This window comes from Rhyacophila brunnea, unplaced genomic scaffold (genome assembly GCF_057557595.1).
Source record: "Rhyacophila brunnea isolate RB1 unplaced genomic scaffold, BYU_Rbru_1.0 scaffold_8, whole genome shotgun sequence".
NCBI classification, from domain to species: Eukaryota; Metazoa; Arthropoda; class Insecta; order Trichoptera; family Rhyacophilidae; genus Rhyacophila; species Rhyacophila brunnea.
Window position 1 is genome coordinate 8,227,418 of NW_028233350.1, and position 27,598 is coordinate 8,255,015.

The window sequence follows — 27,598 nt, forward strand, 5'->3', positions numbered from 1 at the left end:
TAAGGGTTTCAACCTAGTTTCAACTTTTTGCATTGATTATGGATCTAATATGCAAAGGAGTCTATGTTATTTAAATAAAAAGACACTATCACTAAAGTATGTAAATACATGTTTTATGAATCCACCAATAATCAAGATATTAGTACAACCTTAGGTCGGGGGTGGCAAATCTTTTTTTATAATTAGCTTCTAAAAAACTTAAAAATATTTTTAGGTTTGACCGAGCGTTTTCCCCGTTTTCGCCAAGAAATTGATTCCTCAATTTTAGAGATTTGTCGTTATTTTAGATGTTTTAGCCAAAAAGAATATTTTCCTTCAAAACCAGATGTGACTCATTTTTTTGTTGTTTTAATTGTTGACTTCATAGCTAATTTAATATATACAATATTATGATGACTACATTTTTTCTTGCTCTTCCCTAAAATTTTCGGACGTTGCCAACGATGGTTCTACAATTTCTTTCACGTGCCAACAGAATTCATCCGCGTAGAGTAGGTACCTATACGTTTTATAACTTTGCACTTTTTTGCACTCTTTTCTATACTGATACGCCTATTTGCCTAATTAAATAATAGATCAAATGATATTTACTTGTATTCATATGTGTAGTATTAAATAAATAGATAATTAATATTATATGTAAAAAAAATATTTAAAAATTATATGAAGTACTTACCTACTTACATCATTTTCATCCTAGAGCCGGAGCGCAAAGTTATGAAGCATATACCCTACCATAGATTCGCTACCGTTGCCTTATGTACTCATTAAGTCAATGACGTTTCATGGTGGTAGGCAGGTCATTCGTTGCTTATGGGCGGCAAATTATAAAGGGCGATAAATGAAAGCACGAATACGATTAGGTACAATCTTTGAAAGTAGTGGCAGTTTTCCATGAACCATACCGACAAACAACCACCAACCATTCGATTATTCTGTAAAATTAGGAAAACTTAAAACTCATGTGTATTATAATGTTTTTTTTATACATATACGAAAAATACTTGAATTGCATGGCATTGAAAAAAATATATATTTCAATTGATATGTACTGCCAATGAATGTTACTTATAATATCGTGGAAAAATATTTATTTGTAGATAGTTTGGTTTGCAGTCGAGATTTCAACATAGAGCAGTCGTTTTGTCGTGGCCGGTCAAAATTACCATAACGGTGTCACTTTGCTTAATTCATAATCATGACTCAGTTATCAGATTTAATTTAATGCCTGGCAACATTATGTTCCGGTTTTATTATGTACGCTCGTTAGAAGTTATACGTCTTTGGCGTAACAAAACAAAAACAAAACTTGTGATAAACTAGATTCTTTGACTAGCTCCTAATAATCTTGTTAAATTACACACTCAAGAAAAAGGACCGCTTATTAGAACGCCGTTGGTTTATTTCTATACACTTAACTTATCTAAATTATATAATGGTTTCTCGTTGTTTTCATTTTTAAAGTACCAACTGCCACTCTGACGTTTAATAGTTTGTTTACGTAAGGAATTGCAAATGGCGGACAATAATAAATTCGCTGCCTAGGCAACGGAACAATTCTAAGCTATAATATTATACTATATAATCGTCACGATTGCAGTATCATACTGTGGCGTAAATGTAGTGCGTTCGGCTGATAACCGAACAATCGGTGGTTCGAATCCAATCGAGTGCGTTTGTTTTCGTGTGAAAAAATTAATTATGTGCTACATGTCACACGCCAAAATACACTCTGATCTGATTTCTCAAATGCGCCAAAAGAAGTATAACTTCAAAAAAACAGTGCTCTGGTGGTTTTTTGCGATAATCTCAAAACTTGATTTTTGCGATATGTGAGTTATGACTCTAGGCAACTCAATTATGATCGCAGTATAATGTTATTTATTATATTCTTGTAGATGGGGTACCAATTAATGATTTTCGATAAATAATAAATATATAAGTAGCTATATATATATATATATATATATATATATATATATATATATTAATATTATTTTATATAAATAAAACATTAAATTACGTCAGCATCTGGAAAACGCATTTAACGGTAGATAAATAAAATGTGTCGTTATACCGGTTATCAACCGATTAATTTGTATTTAAATTATTTTCTGCTTATGCAATAATAATGAATTAATAATAATTGGAAATTGCGCATTCCTCTCTAGTTAAAAAAATGGAAATTAATTGTTCGTTTTTATTGTTTTCAGAATAATGTTCGAACGAAGCGCGCCAGAAGCAGTCCAACATCCACGACGCAGGAGAGCGAAATTGAAGACGTCACAGCCGGATGGGAAGCGTCCAAGACAGCGTCCGGCGAAGTGGAAAATGTCGACACTCCTCAGCCGAAGAGTTATTCCACCAGAGTGGATGGCTCAGCCAGCCGCCGGAAACCACCTATAATCGACCCGACTCCATCGCCCAGCCCTGACACTAGAAGTTCAAAATCACTGTCGAGGCAACGTAATACAGCGACTTCGTATGTTAAAGTCAGCACAGGAAATAACGGCGCATTTTCTGACGTAAGGAAACCAAGAGTCTTTCCAGCGAGAGGGCGAGGTCTTATTGACCTTGATGACGGTAAAGTAAATATAACTGCCGGCAGAGGAAACAGACAAGTTACAACATCCCGTTCGGTATCAAGAGAACGATCCGTCCCGAGTACAAGAGGACGACAAAGACAGCCGGTTACTGAAAAAGAAATCCCGTCTAAAAGAACTGGACGGGTTTTTAAATCTCCGTCTACAAATGCGCCCATTATTGATGAGTCAAAAATTGAAGTTTTTAATTTAGATATGACTAATGGTGATGTTACTAGTGACAGTTCACGGGAAAGGGTTGCAAGACTTCCGTTGGTTAGTAGAACTAGATCGTCAACTGAATCGGAAGAATCACCCAGCATCTCACCGAGAGATCGAAGTTCTGTCAGAAGCCGAGGAGGAAGATTCAATAAGGCAAGTCAGGAAGCTGCGAGTAGTGAGTCTTCAACCTCGGCGAGAAATACTGTCAGAGGTCGAGGTAGGACTACCAATAGAGGTACTGTTCCACAAATTAAGACGGAAGCACTTTACGAGAGAACTGAAGGCGAAACTAAACTGGAAAATAGTAATACAAGAGGCAGAACTGTCTCTAGATTTCGTACTGCCACTTCTACAGATAATACTTTGACGAGTACGACTGTGAGAAGTCGGCGGATAATTGAAAGAAAACGACCTCTCACTAAATCTACTGCTGAGTCTACTACCGAAATAACAAAAGAAGTCACAAGTTCTAATAGAAGATCATCACCCTCTTTTGAGTCGCCTACAGATATAACAAAGGAAGTTCCAAGTTCTGATAGAAAATCATCACGCTCTTTTGAGTCGCCTACAGATACAACAGAGGAAGTTCCAAGTTCTAATAGAAAATCATCACGCTCTTTTGAGGCGCCTACAGATACAACAAAGAAAGTTCCAAATTCAAATAGAAAATCGTCACGTTTTTTTGAGTCGCCTACAGATACAACAAAGGAAGTTTCAAGTTCTAATAGAAAATCATCACGCTCTTTTGAGTCAACTACAGAAATAATAAAGGAAGTCCCGAGTTCTAATAGAAGATCGTCACCCTCTTCGCCTGATAACGAAAGTAGTAAAGCAACCACCGAAAAGTCCATCGAAATCGCAACGCCACACACTACAAGAAGAGTCACGCCACCGCCTCTATCGGGCAGTAGAGTAGTTAGAAAAAAAATAGTCAAGCCGAATTTAAGCGAGGACTCGAACCAAAATAAAGAGCCAATAAAGACGCGCGGAAATTTTCGTCCGGCTGTAAAGGGCGGAAACAAGTCGGCAGATGGCGGAGCGTCCGAGGAAGATTATGAAAATGAAAATTATCCGGAGCATTTCAAGAGTCTTCTGCAGGCCAAAGGAAAGTCACAGGTGAGTTGTTTTTTAAATTCCTACTTTAACATCATGTATATCGTCACCTCAATACTACAACTAGATAACTTGATTTTCACTGTTTTTGAGATAGCTATTGAATATGATTCTACATTTAGTTCTCTCCAAAATGATAAAACTAGCTGCGGCAAGTATAATGTGAAGCGTAGCCGTCTCGAGAACTACAATCCTCCCTAGCCTTTTTCTCTACGTTCCCCTTGCTCAACAATCATTTGACGTTCGTTATTTGTGCGTGCTGCAATTTCGTGTAAAGTATTTAAACGTGTTAATAATGCAGAAAGTGTTGAAAAGTGGTAGCAGGAGGATTATAAGTTGTGTTATAACCTACTGCAAAGAAGAAAAAAACAAAATGAGCTCACTGGGCCTATAAATAAAGTTGATGATAGAGTTGCTGCAATGACGGATAGCTGATATTCTTTGACATTTTAGTGTTACCATATAACTAAAAATATCCCGACAGATTGGAAAAATATTGTCGTCTGGTTTAATATTGTCATTCATTGTAGGTAGGTAGCACTCATCTTGAACCCAAGTAGGGGGAAAAAGTCTCCTAATACTGGCAATCATTCCACAATATATCACACCGCCACGACGGCGGCCATGACATTTCATTTTTGCAGTCTAGGTACCTAAGTCAGAAGTTAATGGAAACTGTATTAATTTTATGTTTTGAAAATATTAAATAACTTTAAAACCATAAATGCATCAAGTAAAGAAATAAAATAATATATCTACAATATTTTTTCATAGAATTGAACATTATTTAATCGTTCCCAATTAGACAAGCACAATTTTCCCTTTTTATTTTAAATAATACCTAAGATGTCCAGACGTATAGAATATGTTAATCAAGTAATGTTTAAATTTCATTTTCCCAACAATGACCAAATCAGAGTTATCTAGTTATAGTATTGGGGTGACGATATAATATTGTCTTCTTTTGGTCTATGTACTATTTTCAATAATATTATTCTCCTGACAATGTTTATTAAGTAATAATATGTTGTTTGAAAGTGATTTTCTTTTTTAATCTGCTCAGAAGCTGGCACCAGCGACAACGGGTCCTGAATTACTTTCTACGAGAGCTTCACAGAAGGTCCTAAGGTTATACAACCCGGATACTACAGAGTCGACAAACGCTGTCACCACAGAGACAAATAAATATGCAAAGGTAACAATATTTTTTAATAGATATTTTTGATTTAGGTTACATTACAGTCATTACACGTTGATCGATATCGCGGATTGGATCCTGTGGCAGGGTCAAATACACAAGTTATCAATATCATCAGTGTTTAGTTTATTTTAAATATTATCTTTCTATAAAAACGTCTGGATCTTTCTTATTTGTAGCAATTGCATTATGTTTAGCAAAATCTCATAATATTTAAACATCTTTTTATAAGTCAAAATAAACATTAAACGATAATTTTATATAAAATCTTCACCACTGCCCTAAGGATTGAAATGGTGATTTTGCTCTTTTATGCTAACCATCTGGGAATATTATTTTCAGTTCCGGGCACCAAAACTTTTAAAGACTTCCAGAACGACCTCCACAGCGACTGAAGGACAAACTGACTTCAATGACGACACCCTCGATCGTAATGAGGAAGCGACAAATGAGCATACAACCCGAGTTTATTCACGATCAACTTTGAGGAAAAAGGTCTATTCATCTAATGCGGCGATACCCTCCAAAACCTCCACAACGAACGAAGGACAAACTGACTTCAATGACGACACCATCGATCGTAATGAGGAAGCGACAAATGAGCATACAACCCGAGTTTATTCACGATCAACTTTGAGGAAAAAGGTTTCTTCTTCAAATGCGGCGACACCATCCATAAAATCTACAGCGACCGAAGGACAAACTGACTTCAATGACGACATTCTCGATCGTAGTGAAGAAGCGACAAATGAGCAAACAACACGACGATCAAACTTGAGGAAAAAAGTTTCTTCATCAAATGCGGCGACATCATCCATAAAATCTACAGCGACCGAAGGACAAACTGACTTCAATGACGACACCCTCGATCGTAATGACGAAGCAACAAATGACCAAACAACTCGAGTTTATTCACGATCAACTTTGAGAAAAAAGGTTTCTTCGTCTAATGCGGCGACACCCTCCATAAAATCCACAACGACCGAAGGACAAACTGACTTCAATGACGACATTCTCGATCGTAGTGAGGAAGCGACAAATGAGCAAACAACACGACGATCAAACTTGAGGAAAAAAGTTTCTTCGTCTAATGCGGTGACACCCTCCATAAAATCCACAAGGACTGAAGGACAAACTGACTTCAATGACGACACTCTTGATCGTAATGAGGAAGCGACAAATGAGCAAACAACCCGAGTTTATTCACGATCAACTTTGAGGAAAAAGGTCTTTTCACCTAAAGCGGCGACACCCTCCAAAGCCTCCACAGCGACCGAAGGACAAACTGACTTCAACGATGACATCCTCGATCGTAATGAGGAAGCGAGAAATAAGCAAACGACCCGAGTTAATTCACGATCAAATTTCAAGAAAAAACTATTTTCATCTAATGCGGCGAGATCCTCTAAAACCTCCACAACGACCGAAGAACAAACTGCTTTCGATGACAACAACCTCAATCATGATGAGGAAGCGATAAATGAGCAAACAACTCGAGGTTTTTCACGATCAAATTTCAAGAAAAAAGTTTTTTCATCAAATGCGGTGACACCCTCCAAAAATGACGTACTCGAATCCACTTCCGGTCCTGCGACTACAGAAGATTTGGATTCACCGTCATCGAAATCATCGAAGTATGTCAGACAACGCAAATTGAATTCATCGCGATTTAACTTGGGAACTAAAAAACCTCTTCTCAGTTATATCGAAGGTCCATCGACTCAAACAGAAAAACCGAGAAGGACTTCATTTGGTCGACCCAAGTCAAACCTATATTCCAGAAAAAAGCCTACTACTGTAAAATACACTGTTGAGACATCAACCAATGTTGCAGATATCGAGACAGATCCGGTTGAATTTTCAGAGATAGATTCTGATGACGAGATCAGCAGCAGTACAGCGAGTTCTTCCAGAGTGACGAGACTGAATAATTTTCAATCCAAGTTTAAACCTTCAACACCTTCGACCGGGAAGAGTCCCGTCGTTATTAAATCAGGCGGTTTAAAGAGTCTGACATCTAGATATAACCGTAAGGGGATTATAAAGAAAAGCGATATCGCAAATGAAAACTTATTGACTGAAGAAGGCATTGCTAAAGAAAATCAGAGCTCGTATTCTAAAAGCAGTTCAGCATCTATCAGTAAAGCATCGACACCGTTGTCTATAGAAAAACCAGTAAGTATTATTTTGTCATTTGTAGAATGAAAATAAATCTATGTTTTTATATCGATGTATGTATGTATGTCAAGGAAACAAAGTAAAAGAGGAATCTCTTGAAAATAACTAAGAATAAGTTATAACCTACAAATTGTTTCAAATTTCAATTTATTTTTTTACATATTGTAGACATTACAAATTATAAGTTTAAGACGTTCACAACATGACATGAAACATAATTAGAAAGAAAAACAGTAATAAAAACCAATGACATTAATATGGACGAAGCATCTGGGAAAAAAAAATGACACTCACTTTTTTTCGGGTCTGCCGAATGGCATAATCTGTTTTAACGCTATTACAATAAAGGAGAAATTGCTATAAATTCCCGATGCCTTTTGTCGGGTCTGCCGAATGGTTCGGTTCGAACGAGTTCGCAGAAATGAACATTGATACTAGAAACACTGTTCTAACGCCATTACAATAAAGGTGATATTGCTATAAATTCCCAATGCGTGATATCGCATAATGGAAATTGCGTGACGTCTACCTATACATGTGCGAATGTAACTATGCGCGAATTACTTACTAGCTACTGTATTGAGTGCGTTGTCCATTAATAATGTCATTGATAAAAACGATAAAAATGAAAATATAAAAAGAGAACATAATATAAACATACAAAAGCAGTGAAAATACAATTATATATCAATAGAAGTTCAAATAAGTACACCGAGTTTGCTTAGGAGACCCTATTTTAAGAATTTATAAAATAGCGTCCACCTAAACTCACCTTCACGCAAGTGGAATATATCAACACCCGAAGCAATTTGGTTGAACATAGTTATCGCCCTCCCAATTGGCAAGAGATAGAGAGATAATATAACATATTCTGAATGATAACTGTGGACCAATAAAACAATAAAAGACTTTAACCTAACTCTTAAACTTTAATCTTTGTGACAATGTATTTCGATTTAATAATATAGTATATTATATGGATTCAATTATAACTTAGTATTTAAATAATAATGTATTTCTTTCATTACCAGGTACCGATAAACTCTCAAAATAAGGCACACAGGTTTAGTGCCCGTTATAAGGCTCCTTTTACGCGTTCGCCACCTGTCTACCGAGCCACTGTACCGAGTGTGACTTCTACCATGGTAAGCAAAGTATTCCGACATAATAATTTACTTTAGTTTATAATTTTTAACAATATCGTATATTTATAGCAATAATGGTTTGTTAGAATATACGTCCATGTAAAATAATTATTAATTTTATTACAGACCTATTAGTATGAGAAAGATACTTACAACTAATAATACTTAGTTTTATAACGTATGTACCCACTAAACTCTTTTTTAATTAAATCTATTTGACAATATAACATTTATTGTGCAAAGTTATTTTAATATGACAGAATAAATAATATATAATATAGATAATATTCAATTTTTTACTGCTAAGATTAATAAACATTTTCTTTCTATATTAAAAGATATTGTATGATAATATATGTAGTAGAATCTCACTAATCTGGCACTACATAATATATAAAACCTGATGATGCCAAATTGCTAGAATTGCCAGATTTCTGGAGTGTATAGAAAACTGGAAAAAAACAAATATATCCTACATATTTTTTGATGGATATGTACCGACAAAACTTAATGTCTTTCTTTTGTCTTATTGACAAAAATATAGTTTACTGACTTTCAATAACTCTCTCAAAAGCCTACGAAAAACCAAATGTCTTCATGGAGTTAAAGTACGGACCAGTGGCGAAGGGTGGAGGTAGGCTGTTAAGATCCGCCATAAATAGTGCACACTAAACTTTATCAGACATATGTATTTGTTTTGATTAAATAACACTACAATTTACAGATGGTGTTGATTAGTTTTTAAAATTCAATTAAACCCTGCGAAAAGCTAGCCATAATAGATAATAGTCAAAAAATACTCGTCTGTCTATAAAATAACTAAAATTATGCAATTAAATCATACATAAATTTGGATATTTTATAGATAGAATAATATGTTTGTATCTATTACAGTTCGGTTTAGGCAGGGCTTGATGAATATAAAAAAATTAACCAACAATACGTGTAATGTATTTTTAACCTAACGAAAACAAATAAGTATGTACGAAAAATTATGCATAATTTTGTCATATCGCCGAAAATATACCAAAACTATTGTGGTTTAGATTAGGCAGGGTTTAATTTATTTTTCAAAACTTACCAACACCATCTGTAAATTGTAGACTTAGTTCAATGAAACCAAATACATATGACTGACAAAGTTTATTGTGGACTATTTATGTCGGATCTTAACAGCCTACTTCCACCTTTCGCCACTGATACGAACACGTTGAATAATTAGTGAATTTGCTGAAAGTGCTGAATTAGTGAATTTCTACTGCATAAAATGCAAAATAGAAATGAAAAAACTTTATTTCAAAATTATTACCATTCATCCTTCATTAACATTAGCATGTAATTCATAACATTCATAACTAATCCTCATCAAAGATATATTTAGCATCACGTTTGTATGACATATCAGAAAAAATCTTCATGGAAATTGTCTTTTTCTGGAATGTGATGAAAAACAAATCAATTTTGTTTAATTAATTAAAAATAATACATAATTAAGAGTAGGTAGGTACAGATTATTTGTACTTCCTTCTAATAAATTTAATAATAACAACCTACTCTCCCAAAATAACCGAGGAGCCTGCCATGGACAACTTTTTAATATAGACTTGTTACAAATAAATACCTACTGTAATAGTGGAAAAACAAACTTCTTTGTTAATTCTTAAATTCTACAGTGAAGCTGTAGTACAATTATTATTGAGACTACTATTTCCAAACCTGGCTTATTCCAAAAAACATATTTTGCGACAAAATGCAATAAACTGTTATACAGGAAGGTTGTATGATTTTTTAGTTAATTTTTAGCATATTATTTAAAATAGAAAACAAAGGGAAACTTATTCATTTCTATATTAATTAAGAATCTATTTACATTAATTTTAATGTTTAGATCAAGCTGAGTTTGAAAGTGACAGCTGGAATGAGCCATTTTTGAATCTTAACAATTTGGATTAATCCGCCTATGAAAGTATGTAACCAAATGACATGCCACCAAAATGTTACAGGCAATGTTTGGATAGCAATTTTGACCAGTTTCAATTATTCAAAACTCTCGTCAATCTAATTAAATAACAAAATTAAATAAAAAAAAATTGTGACATTTAGGTAAACACCGAAGTTTTTTGGCTTCATTTCTTTGCCATTTTTCTGGTTTCTTTTCCCTTCTTCTAGATTTTAATGCTATAACATATGTAACAGTAACGTCCACGTTTATTTATACAAATAACTGCTTCAATTAATCAAAAAACACCTTTAAACTTGAATTATATGAGGAGCGGTCACAACACAATTATTATTGTCATACAAATAAAATTGTACCGGACACTATTAACCACGTGACCCCAATGCTGAGCTCCCATTGGCTAACATGAAACGATCTGTCTTTGAAACTAAATGATTGTGGAATAAGCCATGTTTGAAAGTTTCACATTATTTTCTAATGCTATTTTGTATGTAATGAAACCGGGTTTGAGATTGCTACCTAAAAATACTTTTAAAATGTATTTTTCTTTACAAAATGACATTCAAGGTTCATTTTTCGACAATATTGGAATGAGCCGGGTTTGGAAATAATACATACACACTTGATAGAACTCTAGCACATAAACATCAGTTCAATCAATGGATACGTTAGTTACAAATTGAAGTAGAATTAAAGAATTTGTATAATAATTATTAATGAGATTCACCTTTGTGTATTTCTATCTTCATAAAATAAGAGTTACAGTATCTTGAATGATGAATGCCAGTATTAAATCATACTTGTCATTAACTTAACACGATTAGTTAATAAAAGTACTTGTTAACAACGGTTATTAAATTTAATATTTCATAATTAGCAGCATTAATGCATCCCATATTTTATAAAAATCAACTCACAACTAGAAAAGTTTGTAGGTTAGGTAAAACTTAAAAAAACTCCTGAAAGAAATTTTACTGTCATTGTCTAGTAGTAGTAAAGTATTAAACTGTAAAAGAAAGAAAGCTTAAATTGAATTTAAGCTGCCATTGTCTATGGACGGCTCCTCGGTTGATCAGCCGGTGGATAATGACATAGCAAAATTGGTTTGTTTTTGGTTCCCCCCACGAAGGCATGGCTGAAATTCTTCGTAACGGACAATCCCATCGCGGATACCCTCACCGAACCGGTCTGGTTTGTGGCGGCGGACGGTCGCTTGCAAGGAAAATCACAGCATCAGATCATACGCACCATTCCTCATCACCCGACGGTTTATTGAACGAAATACCATTCTCAACGACATCTCTAGTTATTTTCTCATACTAAATCAATAATATACAATATTCTATCTTAATATATTTTACATTTTTCTCTTTAGGTTAGAAATAGTTTGTTTAGTTTAGCTGAACGTAAATAAAAATAGTTTTTACAAAAATAACACATTATAATAAAAACGTTTAGTTTTCACAAAAATGGTTTATTTATAATAAATAATTGTTATGCCAAACTCATGTAATTATTCAAAATCATTAGATCACGGCTTGAAATGGACCGGGGTGCACCGGAGCGCCGTTCCTGTTCGTGAAATCGGTAAAATTATCGCTCCGTCTCATGGAATAAAAAATTTACCGTCTGAGCTAGATAGACCATTTAATAGAAAATTTATTTTTATGAAATACACATAAAATTTGATAACTATGTAAACATCTTCAAAAACTGTCGAGCGCTCCGGTTCGTAAACTTTTCCATTTCGAGCGATGCATGAGATCCATTTCACACTTTTTGAAGAGTAGGTACCTACATATTTTATTATGAACTGTTAAACCTTGAATATTATATATACTTACATAATACTATTATGATAATGTCAAAGACAATATTATAAAAACACATTAGTGTATAGTATATTTATTCAACCATGTATTCCATAGTCATAGGGCCTTATGCACAGTAGGGCTAATTTTAAATAAGTCAGTTTATGTACTAGGTAGTAGGCTGATTTTCGGATAAATATGAAAAATTAACTTAAAACTGACGCATAATAATAAACAGACGATAGTATTGATAGTATTTTAAATGGTTTCATTCTTAGATTACTGCCTGCTATATGATGTATCATTACATATGGATACCGTAGGCGATGCAATCTACGTTGCCAATATTGGCCTCTTAAAGATAGGTGCGTATTTTAGGGACATACGCACCCTTTTATGATTCTGCATCACGCTCTTAGCGTGTGGCATGTTATTGCAAAAAGAATAATGGTTGGACAACAAACTAAAATAAATTAAAAAGTAACTATCGTCTTTAATTCTCTTCTTTTTGGTAATATGGTTTTCAAATTATTGCATATATCGTGAAGTCAGTTATATATATCAACATTGACACTCAGCGCATCTATTCTATACACAAGTCTGCTATCGAGGGTAGTTTATCACATTTATGTATTGAGGTATTATAATTGTTACAATAAGTTAGCTGTCTAAACTGTCAAAACTCTCTATCTCGCTCTAAAAGTTAACACAGTCAAGAGAGGTGCTGTCAAAACATAGCACATTATTATAATAATTATTATAATACCTCAATACATAAATATGATAAACTACCCTCGATAGCTGCCGATAGCGGTCGACAGCAACCTTGTGTATAAAATAGATGCTCAGGTATCTATTTCTAAATGTATTTCCAAAATATTTTCTTTAGTGAGTTACCGTTGTTGTTGTTCACCAAACAATCACACCCACCGTATATCTCATCATCATCATCACTTCATCCGACATCATATTATGTTAGGGGTCGTCCATATATGATGTCACCTGCTGATGTGGGGAGGGACCTGATGTAATGTGACAATTTGTGACGAAGAGGATAGGGGGATACTAGACAATGTGACACCAAAAAACTGACAAACATAAACTCGATTTTTTTCCTAATAATAAACAAATTATTTTTTAAATTTTAATTTCAAAAATGTCATTTAATTTAGACAGGGGGATAAAATATTTTTCGTAGAAATGTGGCAATCGGGGTGAGAGTATCAATAATACCCAAAAAGTATGATGTCATTTATGGACGACACCTTAGATTCCTAGAATTTAATATCTAATATGTTTATGTTAAAATAACACACAGTATGTTTCTTTTACAATATAAACATTGAGTTTATTGAATAATAATAATTGTAGGTATGTTAAAAGGTAATCAATGTTTGTAATATTCTTTCCTTAATCTAAGTATCTCATAATTATTATTGTATAAATATTTAAAATATTGCAATACTTTTTAATATATAAATGAGAATAATATTATTATATTTACTAAAATACTTGCCAATAAAAATTAAATATATTATTATCATAGTAATAAATTAATATAATATTGTATATTTCTCACATTATCATAAAAAAATACTGTCCTCGACTAGAAAATTAATTGTTGTATGCATAATTTTCTTTATAAAAATTGTAATTATTTTTGAAAGATAATTAATTATTTTATGTTACCCATTGTTAGATCGTAGCTTTTTTACATATTTTTTATGATAATAAACAGGATTTGGTTCAGTATAGCATTCTATTATTTTGATCTGTCAATTACCTCTATTAATATTTAATTGTTATAATCAAAACTTTTCTTTTTTTTCTCTGTTTTCCATTTCTTTTCTACACTTGATCTTTTCTGACTTTCTTATAAAGGCACAAGCTCGTCTTTCATTACAGGACTATGATGACGATAGCACTAATGTCTATCCAGATATTGACATAATATCATTCAGTCAACCGCGAAGCACGCCGGCATCGGATAGCCTAATAACGGCGGAGACCGTCGGATTCGCTTCGAGACTGATCAGCGTGGAGACCTCTAATCACTCGCCGTCCGTCACTGTGTCAATATTTGACGCCTTGGCCGATATATTAACGTCCACGCCGAAACCGACTCCTAGTATATCGTCGACGACGGCGAAACCTGCCAAAACGGGGGGTAAAAAAACAACAAGTGGTAATATCATCGGCGTGAGTACAACTGAACCAATTAAAAGTAGTTCAAGTGATTCTCCCGTGAGAGGCGAAGACTCATCAGAAATCACTTTAACTGTACAGACTGAGAGTTTTAATTCTCAGGTAACAACAACTAATAAACCTGTACAGTCTCCTACCGACGTCGATACGGGTAGCACAATGTCAACGACGGACGCATCTGATTTTCTATCCGTAACTCCCTCCGCTGAAAGTTCAGCAGTTCTACCGTCTATGTCCGCCCTTGAACCCCCCGTAACCACTGACACTGTCTCGACAACATCTCTGTCTACTCAAAAACCAACAGTTACCGATAGAAAACCACTTGCTGGTATTATTTTAGATAATATGACTCCCACACCGATGTCCGATAATACCCAAACACTCACAACACCCATTTTCACACCATGCACAGAGTTAGCACCTGCCGATAGTTCACCAGACTCTCTCACAAATGTATTAATCATGGACTCGCAAGAGTCTCTTGATAGCATAGAACAAAGCACTCAAGATATATCTTCACAAATTGACATATCGAGTAGATTTGTAGAAACAAACACACCAGATCTTATGCCCCAAATTACAACAGTTGATTCAATACAGAGCACGACTGAATTTACAAATACGGAAATACCAGAAACGTCATCAGGGACACTAGAATCAATGATATTAACCAATTCAATGACAGATAACCCAATCGATTCTGCAATGTCAGCAGAAAATAACATTTTATCTTCGTTGGAATCACGGTCTTTAGAAAATCAATCAGATATACCAATTTTAACAACACCATCCAAATCATTCGAAATGACAGACTCGACGACAACTAATACACTCTCCTTAACTGACCAATCGAGTATCTCTAATAACTTTGACATGACAACAATGTTCTTGACATCAGAAATGACACCGACCACTGAACCATTCCCGCGGACTTCAACAGTACCATCCATACTAACCGAACAATCCTCTTTGAGTACTGATGCACTAACAACTACTAACATAATCGCCACGTCCCAACCGACAGCTTCTGTAGATTCTATGCCTCAAGTACCAGTAGGCTTATCCCGTAGAGCCAAGCTACTCCGAGACATTGAAGATATCATTCAGATTAATAATATCGACAGTTTTAAACAAGTAATGTTATCTGGTACAGTAGCGGTGACAGATGGACCCATCCAGTCTAAATCAGCTGTTGATGGGGTTAATCTTGAAAGTAGATTCAATTTAAACAATGGATTCGGTCTAAATGACAGCCAGCGAAATATTATACTGGCGCGACTGGCCAGTATCATAAACAGAGTCACAAACGCTCCAAATAAACAAACATTAAAAGACACAACCGCAAGTGTTCCTGGGTCTTTGACTGTTTCTTCAGAGAATTCAATTGATGCGCCTACTACTCCCATATCTATTCCTCCTGTAACCACATTAGACTCTCCTGTGGAGATGACAACTTTACCCTCTTTAAACGACTCAATGACATCCACTTCCATGAATGATTTGCTAACTAAATCGACGACTGACACTATCTTGACTTCGACCGGGGAAGCGCCTCAAATTACGACACTTCCAAGCGAATCAATAACACAATTCACAGTAAGGTCCGTAGAATTGAACAACACTACACAACCATCGGACAATTTAGTGAAGACATTACAAACTACCCCCACATATCAGTGGTCTCCAGCTTTCCCTACTATGTGGCGTGCCAGTCAATCCGATAATTCTCAAATACCTCAGCCGAGATTTCCGACGAGAGTACCGATCGCCCCACCCGGAACGAAGAGCTCCTCTTATGCGCCGCCAAAGAAGGATTATTTCGTATATGGAGTTCTATCCAATAATACTGTGGTACGTAAAAACCCTAACGATAACCAGTTGGAGGTTCTAACAGAAGCGAGTCCCTTCATAATATTCGGAGTGTTGCCAAATAACACAATAGTTAGAAGATTCCCGAACGGAACGAAAGTTCCGACAGTGACCCAGAGAATCGATGTCTTACCCATTGACCCACGAAGCTTGAGAAATCCCTACAGCCCCGTGTACAGTAATCCAGAGTCTATAATACCGTTAAATAACATTGTGGATGACATAAATACTAATGAAATAACTCCAAACTCGACCCTGCGTCCAGATGCTACCCCAGATACTCAAATGAAGAACCCTCCTGTAAATAGCATACAAAAAATGGTACTTGTGTGTCTTTCAGCGCGAATGGATTAGCTATTGCTCTCGCTTGCTTCTTAGTGTTCGTTAGGGATTTTATGATTCACGCAAACACAACACACTAACAAACTAACAAATATTAATACAACATATTGTATTCATGCGAATGTTGACTGACTAATTAATTAACTACTAATTAATAATTATTGGTGTTCGGTGGAAACTAATTTTAAATTGAACATATGAATAAATTTAAAACAGATTTACACAAACATGCTCCTGACAGCAACTCCAATCATTTTTAATAATAATAACCAATTGATACCCATCAAAATGAAATTATCAGGATTCCTGAATATTAAATAATAGTTAAAATAATAATGTTAAGCTTATTATTATGTTTTTATGTTAACATGTATGTTAGTATTAATACTTATACTATTTATTATAATATATTAATCCTAACCACTGTGATATTATTTTATGTCTTGAATTATTTGGTTTAAGTATAATGTATTATACAGCTTTTTGAAATATGACAGGAGAAGGGTGAATGACAAAATCAAAAAATATAAATAATATATATTTAAAAATGACATTGTATTAATTATTTTTTGATGATTTTAGGCAATCAATACCGGCATTGAATCTGACGGTATGAAAACATTGTCTGATATAATGGCAAACATAAAAAATATGCAAAACTTTAATAATGCATTGAATAATAATGGAATACAGACGGTAACTGAGTCTAATGTTGGTAGCCTTCTGATAACGGCAAAGGTACCCGCTGCTGAAGATATTTTAGTAAACAGCATTGCCGCTGCAACCAAAGAAGAGTCACAGAAACCGACAACTACCACTACGACACCTAGATATTTGACCTTAGACATAGACCCTGAAGTAAGCACTGACATCTATCTTTCTAATCTCATTCTTATTCATGCAATGTCTGTTATTTATGTATTTCTGTGATTTTAGAAGCCCTTGTAAGAATGAATGATCTTTTTAACTTCCAACTTCCTTAAAATACCTGAACATTTAACACATAAAATAAATAATAAAATGTTTTAATTGGCTTACATTTTGCAGACTAAACAAATCCGGACGGAAAGACCTGAAGAAGGTACTGGAAATGCAGTGTTCAGATTTAAACCAATATCAAATGATCTCTTGTCCGGTGAAAGAGATGGCAAATCCATCAATCTTGGAGCAAATATTCAAAGAATTACAACTATCAAACCCTCGATCACATCAACGGTGCCATCTGTGATGTCACCGAACTCTGATAATATCCTTACAAGGGGTGGATTCGGGACGCTTGAAACGCCTATGCAAAATACTCCAGAATCTGTAACTCCGGACCCGATAGAGAGTCTTTTCGGAACACCAGAAACGATTATTGCCAAAGTACAATTGATAGAAAATCAGCCAATAATCATAAGTGTCGATCCGTCTATGAACTCTAGAGCTAAACCGATACCAGAAATGTCTACAACGACAGCTGTGCCAATTAAGAATACGATGCAAAGTACACAACAGCCCGCGCTCACTCCTACACAGGAAGCGGCTACCACATTTTCGTTAACATTCTTGCCAATAATGACAACACCAAGAATCGTAACAACAACGGCAGAGCCCACTACAACAACTCAAAAACCAACAACGACAACCACAACAACTCAAATGCCAACTACTACAACAACTACTACCACTACTACAACAACAACTCAAAGGCCTACAACTACAACAACAACTACAACAACCCCGAAACCTACAACTACAACAACTCGAAAACCTACTACCACAACAACAACGCCGAGGCCCACAACTACCACCACAAGAAAAACTACTATTCAGCCTCCAACTACCGTTCCCACAACTCGAAGAACAACAACCACTACTTTAGCACCTACAACTACTACTACTACAAGACCGACCACTCAGAGGGTTGCGTCAAGTGTCACCAAAATGCCAGAATTATTGAGAGCCAGTGCAACAACTGCTACACCTGATGGAACGACTTTTTCTGTGGAAGATGATATTGCTTTTCTAACGAGCTTGGTAAATATAACAATTAATTTCTTGTATTGGATCGATTCTAGATTATATAAAATAAAAATTTAATATGCTTAATTTATTTCTTTTTTAAATTTCAATATTTTGTTATAGTAATATCATTCATGGATGTTTTATTTAAAAAATTCAAAATATCAGCCAGAGGAAGACAAGATACTTTTCTTATTTTCTAAACTCTTTCTTTAAGCACGGATGTCCATCAGTCCCTTGCAGCTTTGTTTTGGGACAAGGAAGTGTGGCACTAAAATCGTTTCATTCTGACATGTTTATAGCATCATGGAAGGCGGCCGTGCACAATTTTCGACTGCATAATATACATGACGGGTGGAGATGGGGTAACTCAAATCATGGTCATCGATTAATATTCTTAATAGCAACTACCTAGATATTATGACATTTGTTTGTGGATTATTAAAAAATAATCAAGACTTTATTTTTAATCTTACAGCGAAGATTAGTAACTCCCAGAAGTCAAGACAAAGAGCAGTCATTGGCCAACCGAATCATTGCTTTGGCTGTAGACAGAAATTTGGCAGAAATAAAGGAAACCGGAACTATAGCGCCTGTAACTTCAACAACCACTACTACAACAACGACAACAACCACAACAACCATGCGACCGACAACAACAACTGTTCGGCCTAGGTCTCCTTCTCGAGGTGCTAAAAACATTGCTAACAACAGCTTGAGAGCTAGCGTAGCAAACAGTTTAGACTTAACATCTTTGAAGCAGCAGACGTCTTCAAAAGATTCTCCTTCCATTCAGGACGACTTAGTATCGTTCCAGAACGATGCAAAACTCTTGCAAACCCTTCTCAGTTTTACCGGTCAAACAACACCCAAAATTAATTTACCCAGGCAGACAACAAGTGTGAAACCGGTCACGGTGAAAGCCGGAATAGACGCGCCAGATCTACAACTACTGCAGTCTTTACTCGGCAGTCCTTCTCCATTAAATACTATAGACTCAAGTAATCAGCTGTTAAAGCAACTGTCTTCAAGTTTACAGCCGAAACCGGCTGAAGTCAAAACAACAACAGAAAAACTTACAACATTATCAACGACCACGACGACTCCTAAACCACGTGTCGTGACACCTAATCCTCAAGATAGTCAATCTCTCCAAGATGACATCAAGAGCTTAGAACAAGATACCAAGCTCCTGGAAGGTCTTCTGAGGCTTCAAGGTGGTGGCAAAACCAAGGGCAGTAATGTGGATCTTAGTGGACTGACTGGCGATAATGCATTGGCAACGTTACTTGGACAGACTGGCAAACCGGATGTCACGAGTGCTCCTATTCCACTCAGTACAGAGTATGGGCAGTCGAATGATGCTATTTTGGCAGCTCTCTTGAAGGAGAGAGGCATTGGACCTTCGACGCCACAAAATACTTTACAGGAGCAATTGAAATTAGCTGTGAGTACAGAAACCAACTATCTAATAATTCTACGGAATTTTAAATAAAATATAATATTTCTTGATCTATTGACACTATAAAATTATTCAAAATATTTTTCAGGACATTCGAAATAACTTACTCGTATAAGATGAAAGCATTAAACAAATGAACTTTTTATATATTTTTAACAGTTTAGCAGTAGAAAGGAAAAAGGGCGTAACCAGGGCTTGAAATGGACCGGAACGCAGCGGAGCGCCGTTCCGGGTCGTAAAATTGGCAACATTGTCATTGCGTCTCATGGAAAAAATAATTTTACCATTTGAGCTAGAATGGCCATAATATAACAAAAAATCATACACTTATTTTTTTATAAAACACATAAAATTAGATAGCTATGTTAATATTTTCATAAAATTACCGAGCACTCCGTGAAATTCTCCATTTCGAGTGCTGGGCGTAACCCTTAGTATTTTCAAAATAGGTTTTAATGTATAATAATAAACATTGCACACGACTAAATCCAGGTTGTGTACATGTAAGCTGCAAATGCCGATTTATTATCTAAATAATTTTAGCTAGTAATTTAAAAAAAAAGATGGAGGAAGTGACGTGGGGAAAACGACTTGACCATCATTTTTGTAGGTTTAAACTTTGTTAGTCATACATATTTGCTTTTATTGAACTACAATTTACAGATGGTGTGGCAATTTACAGATGTAAAAACTAACCAAAATCATCTGTGAATTGTAGTCTTAGTTCAATAAAAACAAATACATATGACTAACAAAGTTTAATGTGCACTATTTATAGCAGATCTTAACAGCCTACCGCCACACTTTGCTACCGGTGAGCGTACATACTGGCGCAACCCGAGACACATGCGATTTGTTGCTAGGAGCACTAGATATTTTTTCAAACAAAAAAGTCGCATTGCAGCAATGTACGGAACTCCATTTGGCAAAGTGTATTTTGTGAATAACGATGACGTCACATCGACGTATTCGACACATTGCAGTCAGACGAGTTTAGATGTGAGAGCCGGCTAAATGTCCCTAGTAAAACGACTCTTTCCCGTAACCATAGAGTTGCATCTCCTTGAAAGATAATAATTTGGTTCTTAACGCGAATTCTTTACCTACCAGAGGCACCTAGCGGAAAAATAAGAATCTTGCAATTTGAGACATTTTTTAATAATTTACAATTAATTCTGAAAACATTAAAAAGAAAAATATTTCTTATTTTAAGTCATAAATATTAAAGTCACAGTAATAAACTTACAATTTAAATTTAATGTTATATAATGTGTATTTGTTAAATCATCTTATTGTTACATGCTTATTATTAAAATTAAGTTACTCTAATTGTTCTGCATAGAGTGTTAATGTGATACCTCATAATTATAATCAATCTGGGTGTTTTTTGTTATTATAGGCACTGTTGAACCAAGTAGTAGTGACACCGAAAGTAAGGCCGCGTACGACCCCAAGACCAACTCGCCCTCCAGCGAGGCAGCCTCGTCCTATCCTGGACGGCCTCGCCTGGCTTTGGCAGCAGTGGCAAGAGACCGGCACCGGCGGCGGTGACAAGGCCAAGCCCTCCCGGCCGGTCACCTCCTCGGCTCCTCAATCGCAAGGAGGAGGAGGTTTCTTCTTTGGGTCGGGTCCCTTCTTGGGAAATGCGGGAGAAGAGGAACCTAAGCCTGTCGTCAGGGGGAATAGGGTGAGTACTTAAAACATTTGACCAACGAACCATAAGGTCCTATGGATGATTACTGAGATTTATATTTTGTATCAATACGTTACACCGAACATGTGTCATTGCTAGATCTGTGTAATTCACACATTCAATACTGGAGTATAAAAGGTATTTTAGGTTAGTTACGAAGCATATTGTTATGTACGTACATCCAGCAAAAAAGTGATTTATTTATTGTCCAGCTAATCCACGAAGAATAAATTCATCCTCTTCGCAATTTTACAATTACGATTCACCACTGAATAATTATGTCGTGCCTGATAAGAAGTAAAAGTTTTTATGTCAATTTTATTACAACTGAAACGATTGTAGGTACTAATATATGAGGCGTCTAATTCCAAAAAGCGATAAGTCCACATTTGGTCAAAATCGAGAAAAAAATATGCACATATTCTTTGTATAATTTTACACAATATGTATCGATCTATAAATTCCAAAACGCGACAAAACCCTACGAAAAAAAATAGTCTCAATTTATTACAAAAAGCGCCAAGTCCGTGTTTCATATTATTTAAAACTTGGTTGATTTCGCCCGTATTTAAGTCAGCCAATAAGGGAACGTTCAATATTGGAAATGGCATCTCCCATGCTGTGGCATCCGATGAACTCATGACAGTGCCACGGAAATAATATGTGCCTTATGCGGAATATATTAAAAAGTGAGGTTCAAGTAGCGTTATGTCCAATTTTATTTTGCCTATATTTATTACATTTAAGAGTTTATCGGCTGAAACAAATTGCCATTTGGTTCTAATTTCGACATAGAATACAACGGAAAAAATTATCTCATGTTAAAACAAATAATTGAAGCTTGAAACATAAAGACGTTGTTTCCCGTATCGCATTGTGGACTTGTCGCTTTTTGTAATTAGACGCCTCATATCATCTTTTCAAAATTTCTGCATTTAGAAATTAGTTGATAATTCAAATTTATTTCTTTTGTTTTAGGAAAGTATCATTAAATTCTTGATTATGTTGTATTATATTGAAACTGTTTGATCATTAATATACACAGGTAATGGCTGCTATTGCGGTCTCTGTTAAGATTTGCACTCTTGTTTCTGTCTCAAATTATTGAATTGCTAACGCAGTTCATTTATGGCTCTATGTTACGACTGTACTCCCTGGATAAACGTCAGATTTTTATAGTCAATACTTGAAAGCATCTAAGCGAGATTTTTTGAGCATAGACAATCATCGAAAAAACCGCTATTATATGGCGAAAACGCTATTATAAGCGTAGACAATAAGTAAAAATATAAAAATAATTTACAATGTAAGTATAAAATTCAAACATTTTAAATTAACAAAATTCGCCGTTTTCAAAAATCAGTATAACATAATAGAGTTCGACAATGCATTTCATAATATTTAAATAATTATAAAGTAACCTAAAACATTCGTGCACACACCAAAGCGAATTATTCGCCAATCGAGCTCGTATTGGCTTACGGGAAAGAGCACGCGACGTTCAGATTTCGGAAGGGAATTAAGTTATTATCTTACAAAGTTCAATATGGAACGCTGCGATTGTTTGACGTTTCGGTATCGAGCATTCAAATAATATATCAATAATTTTATATTATCATTGATGCAATTATTTGCTCCGACACTGCCATCCATTCGCATTTACTACGTCAAAATAACCCGAAAAAAGCACCCGCATCGATATGGAAGGTCCGGTCAAAAGAGTCTCAAAAAATAGCCAAATATATGACAAATTGATGGCTTTCATTGTATCTTTTGATCCCCTGCGTGAATAAATGTCACGTTTGTTCATTAACAACAGGTAAGTAGGGAGCATTACAGCGGCATAGGCTTTTTTTGAGACTCTTTTGACCGGACCTTCCGTACCGATGGCGGGTGCTTTTTTTGGGATATTTTGACGGGGTACTTGGTGAATATTCGCATTGGTTTGTGCGAGCCTTAACCTTCACATAAAAACGCTCTAAATAGATAAGTGGGTATGCAAAAATAAGGAACATTTTTCAAAATAACGTTATAGAAAACAATATTTGATATATAAAATTGAGCCGTGTTAACTAAACGACATTGTTATAATTTCTTCAATGGCTTTTATTTACTCTTTGATTAGTGATTGTTCTTATAAGATTGTAATATTTATATCCATAGTCAGTATTCCGTATTAACGCATTACCGAGAAAATTAAGATTAAAAAAAATACGAGGTTAGTTTGGTATAATATTTAATATGAAAGATAACACGCTTCATGCATATTTATGATATGTATATTATGCCGAAAGGTAAGTTTTAAGTAGGAAAAGTGGCATTTTAATGAAAACCAGTGACGTTTAATTTCAATCAGTGTGAGCCGTTTTATCGAGGCTATTTGACCGGGCCATTTGTTTGTGGAAGCGAAATATTAAATATCATAAACTGGAGCCTGTTTTATTTATTATACATTTAATAAAATGAATATAAATTAAATACGGAATACTGACTATGGATAAATATTATTTTCTTATAAAAACAATCACTAATCAAAGAGTAAAAAGAACAATTCAAGCCATTTTCACTCGTATTTCTTATTTTATTGATTAAATTTGAGTCGAAATTATTTGAAATAATAACAATATCGTTTAGTTATGTAACACGGAAAAATTTTATAAGTACAAAAAATATTGTTATCTATAACGTTATTTTGAAAAATGTTCCTTATTTTCGCATACTTACCTACCTTTTCAGAGCGTTTTTAGACGAAGGTTTAAGCACGAGTGTCTTTGTGTCAAAGATTACTTTATAATTATTTAAATTTTATGAAATGCATTGGCGAACTCTAATATGCTATACTGATTTTTGAAAACGGCGAATTTTATGAGGTAATTGAAAATGTTTGAATTTTATTCGTTGTAAAAGATTTTTATATTTGTTCTTATTGTCTACGCTTATAATAGCGCCTAAGCCATATAATAGCAATTTTTCCGATGATTGTCTATGCTCAAAAAGTGGCGCTTAGATGCTTTCAAGTATTGACTATAGAAATCTGACGTTTATCCAGGGAGTGCGGTCGTAACATAGAGCCAAACTTTTAACCACAGAATAATTCTCAGTTTTTTTGCACTTATCTGTCATTTATTTTCTACATTAATATGCAAATCTGGCCCAATATTGAAATTTATCTAGTAATCAAAGCAAAGGCTGGTTCATTTTGCTGTTCCTTGTGAGCAAGTTCAAATTAAATAGTCGAACATATTATAAGACATACAAACTTTAACTAATCTAACTTAAAACCTGTGAGGCTATTCTAACATATCACTTTATGTAGGTATTCAGGCAGTTAATTATCACAAGAAGTTAACTGTCAAAAGTGTTATTTTTTAATACTCCCTCTCTTGGCTGTGTTAACTTTTAGAGCGAGATAGAGTAAGTCAATTACACATTGAAAATTGAGATGCAAGATACGATTAATTTGAAAAATAATCTATGTCACATGTCACGGCCGTCGCCTTAATTTACAGTTCCCCGCGAACTGTCAAATATCGAATGGCGAGTAGTAACATGTTTTTTAATATACTTATACTGCAATGACATGACTACTATAATTATTGTAGGTTATGTTGATATGTTCAATTCTTGATTGACGTTTCAATACAAAATTTCGGGGTTCAGGTAGAAAAACTTGCACAAGTAATATCCGAATTTGGCCGAGCTTCGCAAATAAGAGATGTATTTCACATAACAGGCGTACCAACCATGATAGATAACCGCTTTGTGTATCAAATTGCTTCCGTATTAATTCGAACCAATAAAAATAACGGAAAAGTGTTACCGGAATAGCTATGCTGGTATACCTACTTCTGGAATCAATGTATAATACCTACCTTATAATTTTCTGGTATTGAACTACACATTTTATGCAATCATACGAAGTCAGTGTAACATTTTAATACACAATCGTTAAATCCATTCTCCAATTAATATTGAATAATCACCAATTAGAACCTTATCATTCGTTGGTCACCATTCAACTAAAAACTAACACCTTGAGGGCACTTTAGAATTAACCTAACCTATTTGGAAATTTTAAACATATAAAACAATAATAATATTACCAAACATCAAATTATAGGTATCTATTTGTTTACTAAAATAAGTCAAGACGGGTCAAAATAATCATTTTTGTAACATGGTGTACTGACTGGTAAATGATTATATCTTTCTTATGGAGCCAAATTACCATTTGGTATTATATTATTATGAATATTGTAATTTATTATTGTAAGATCTCTTACCTAGGTACTTAATTTGTAAATTCATAATTCTATATTTGTTGTAATTCGAATCTATAACCCCATGAAAGTCTAAAAATACTACCATTCAATTATTCTAATCTCATTTTACAGAATCTGTTTCAATAAAATAAACAATAGCCGATGAAACCAGCAATTTTTGTGTCGATTTTACAGTACTTTCTTTCCTCTTTCATCACTAATCAGGATATATTCTTCAGATAAAATAAGCATTATGATAAATTTTCAATATTGTTTTTAAAGAATTACACTTACACTACACTACAGTATATAATTATAATTCGTAATTCATAATTTTTATCATTTCTTTGAAGCTCTACTGAAATCTTCACTCTTACAATAATACTTACATAATTGTAATAGTGTTGCTCAAAATAATTTGGTTCAGCAGGGAAGATGTTCTTATTATTTATTATTACTTTTATTTTCTTATGTAATGTTTCATTTAATTTTTATATGCAAAGCATACTTTTTAAATAAAATAGAGTCAGTAAGTAGTTGATAATTGATTTTTTTTGTACTTATTTATAAACTCCCCATTGTATATATATATATACAATGAATACTTTTTGCTTTCTTAAATAACCATAGAATTGACAATTGTTTACAGTAAATTCGATGTCAACTTTATAGGTTAGGTTATTTTATTGTGTCCATATTAATATGTTTAACCTTTTTCTGTGTACAGAGCAACGAATAATAATCGATCTTGCTTTGTGTGCAAGTTTAAATGTGAGAATTGAATTATGTTTGGACCAGGTACCTCTGCCTCCACCCGAAGTGGTACAAACACAGGAAAATGGCCCGGGAAGAGGGCAACTAGTTACCGCCGCCATAAATGTCACCAGAGCATTCTCACAATTTCTAGGAGCTGCCATTCAGGTTTAATTTCAAAATTTAATCCTTCATTACTCTCTTCTGTCTGTCTGGGTCTTTCTGTACATATATCACTTTCGATCAGAGAGTTCTAAAGGTGTTTGTATCATGTGTACAATGTATCAATACCCGAGTTCTACAAATGTTATAACCAAAAGAAACAATGTTTAACTACACAAAGGGCATTTCATAGGAAGGTCTGCGTGGGTATTGTCAATCTAATGCAAGATTAGAGTAACTAACCCAAAAACATGAAAAGGACTTCTGACTTATGTGAGAATCAATAATTAGTTAACAAATAACAGTTGTTTACACTTTTACTTATTAGATCTCCGATATTAAAATATGTACTTAATTATTATTACATATTGTTATTTTTGACATTCAATTTACACTGTATCTTATACTCTTATTTTGCATTTGAAAGAACAATAAAACCCCTGCGAAGCACACAACAGTGTGCTACCTACTGTATATTTACTGAAGACATCTAGCGACTATATGAAAGGTGCACTTTAATTTGATTCAATATAAATAAATTTATTTTCCAAAATAATAGATGTTTTTTAAATTTAAAAAAATGCATTACAACTATAAAAATCTCACCAGTACATCTTCATAGTGAACATAGTTGAAT

At 34.4% G+C, this 27,598-nt stretch overlaps 1 protein-coding gene across 1 annotated transcript in view; it reads left to right on the top strand.

Annotated features, from left to right (window-relative positions):
- The window catches only part of LOC147063878 (uncharacterized), a 185,191-nt gene that overhangs the window by 153,290 nt on the left and 4,303 nt on the right, over window positions 1–27,598 (top strand). The window contains exons 3-12 of the mRNA XM_085959049.1: window positions 2,214–3,920; window positions 4,981–5,112; window positions 5,458–7,290; window positions 8,325–8,438; window positions 14,115–16,604; window positions 17,208–17,483; window positions 17,673–18,644; window positions 19,108–20,076; window positions 21,491–21,778; window positions 26,845–26,967. Of these exons, the coding sequence (XP_085815175.1) occupies window positions 2,214–3,920; window positions 4,981–5,112; window positions 5,458–7,290; window positions 8,325–8,438; window positions 14,115–16,604; window positions 17,208–17,483; window positions 17,673–18,644; window positions 19,108–20,076; window positions 21,491–21,778; window positions 26,845–26,967 (8,904 nt within the window). The remainder of the gene's footprint in view (window positions 1–2,213; window positions 3,921–4,980; window positions 5,113–5,457; window positions 7,291–8,324; window positions 8,439–14,114; window positions 16,605–17,207; window positions 17,484–17,672; window positions 18,645–19,107; window positions 20,077–21,490; window positions 21,779–26,844; window positions 26,968–27,598) is intronic.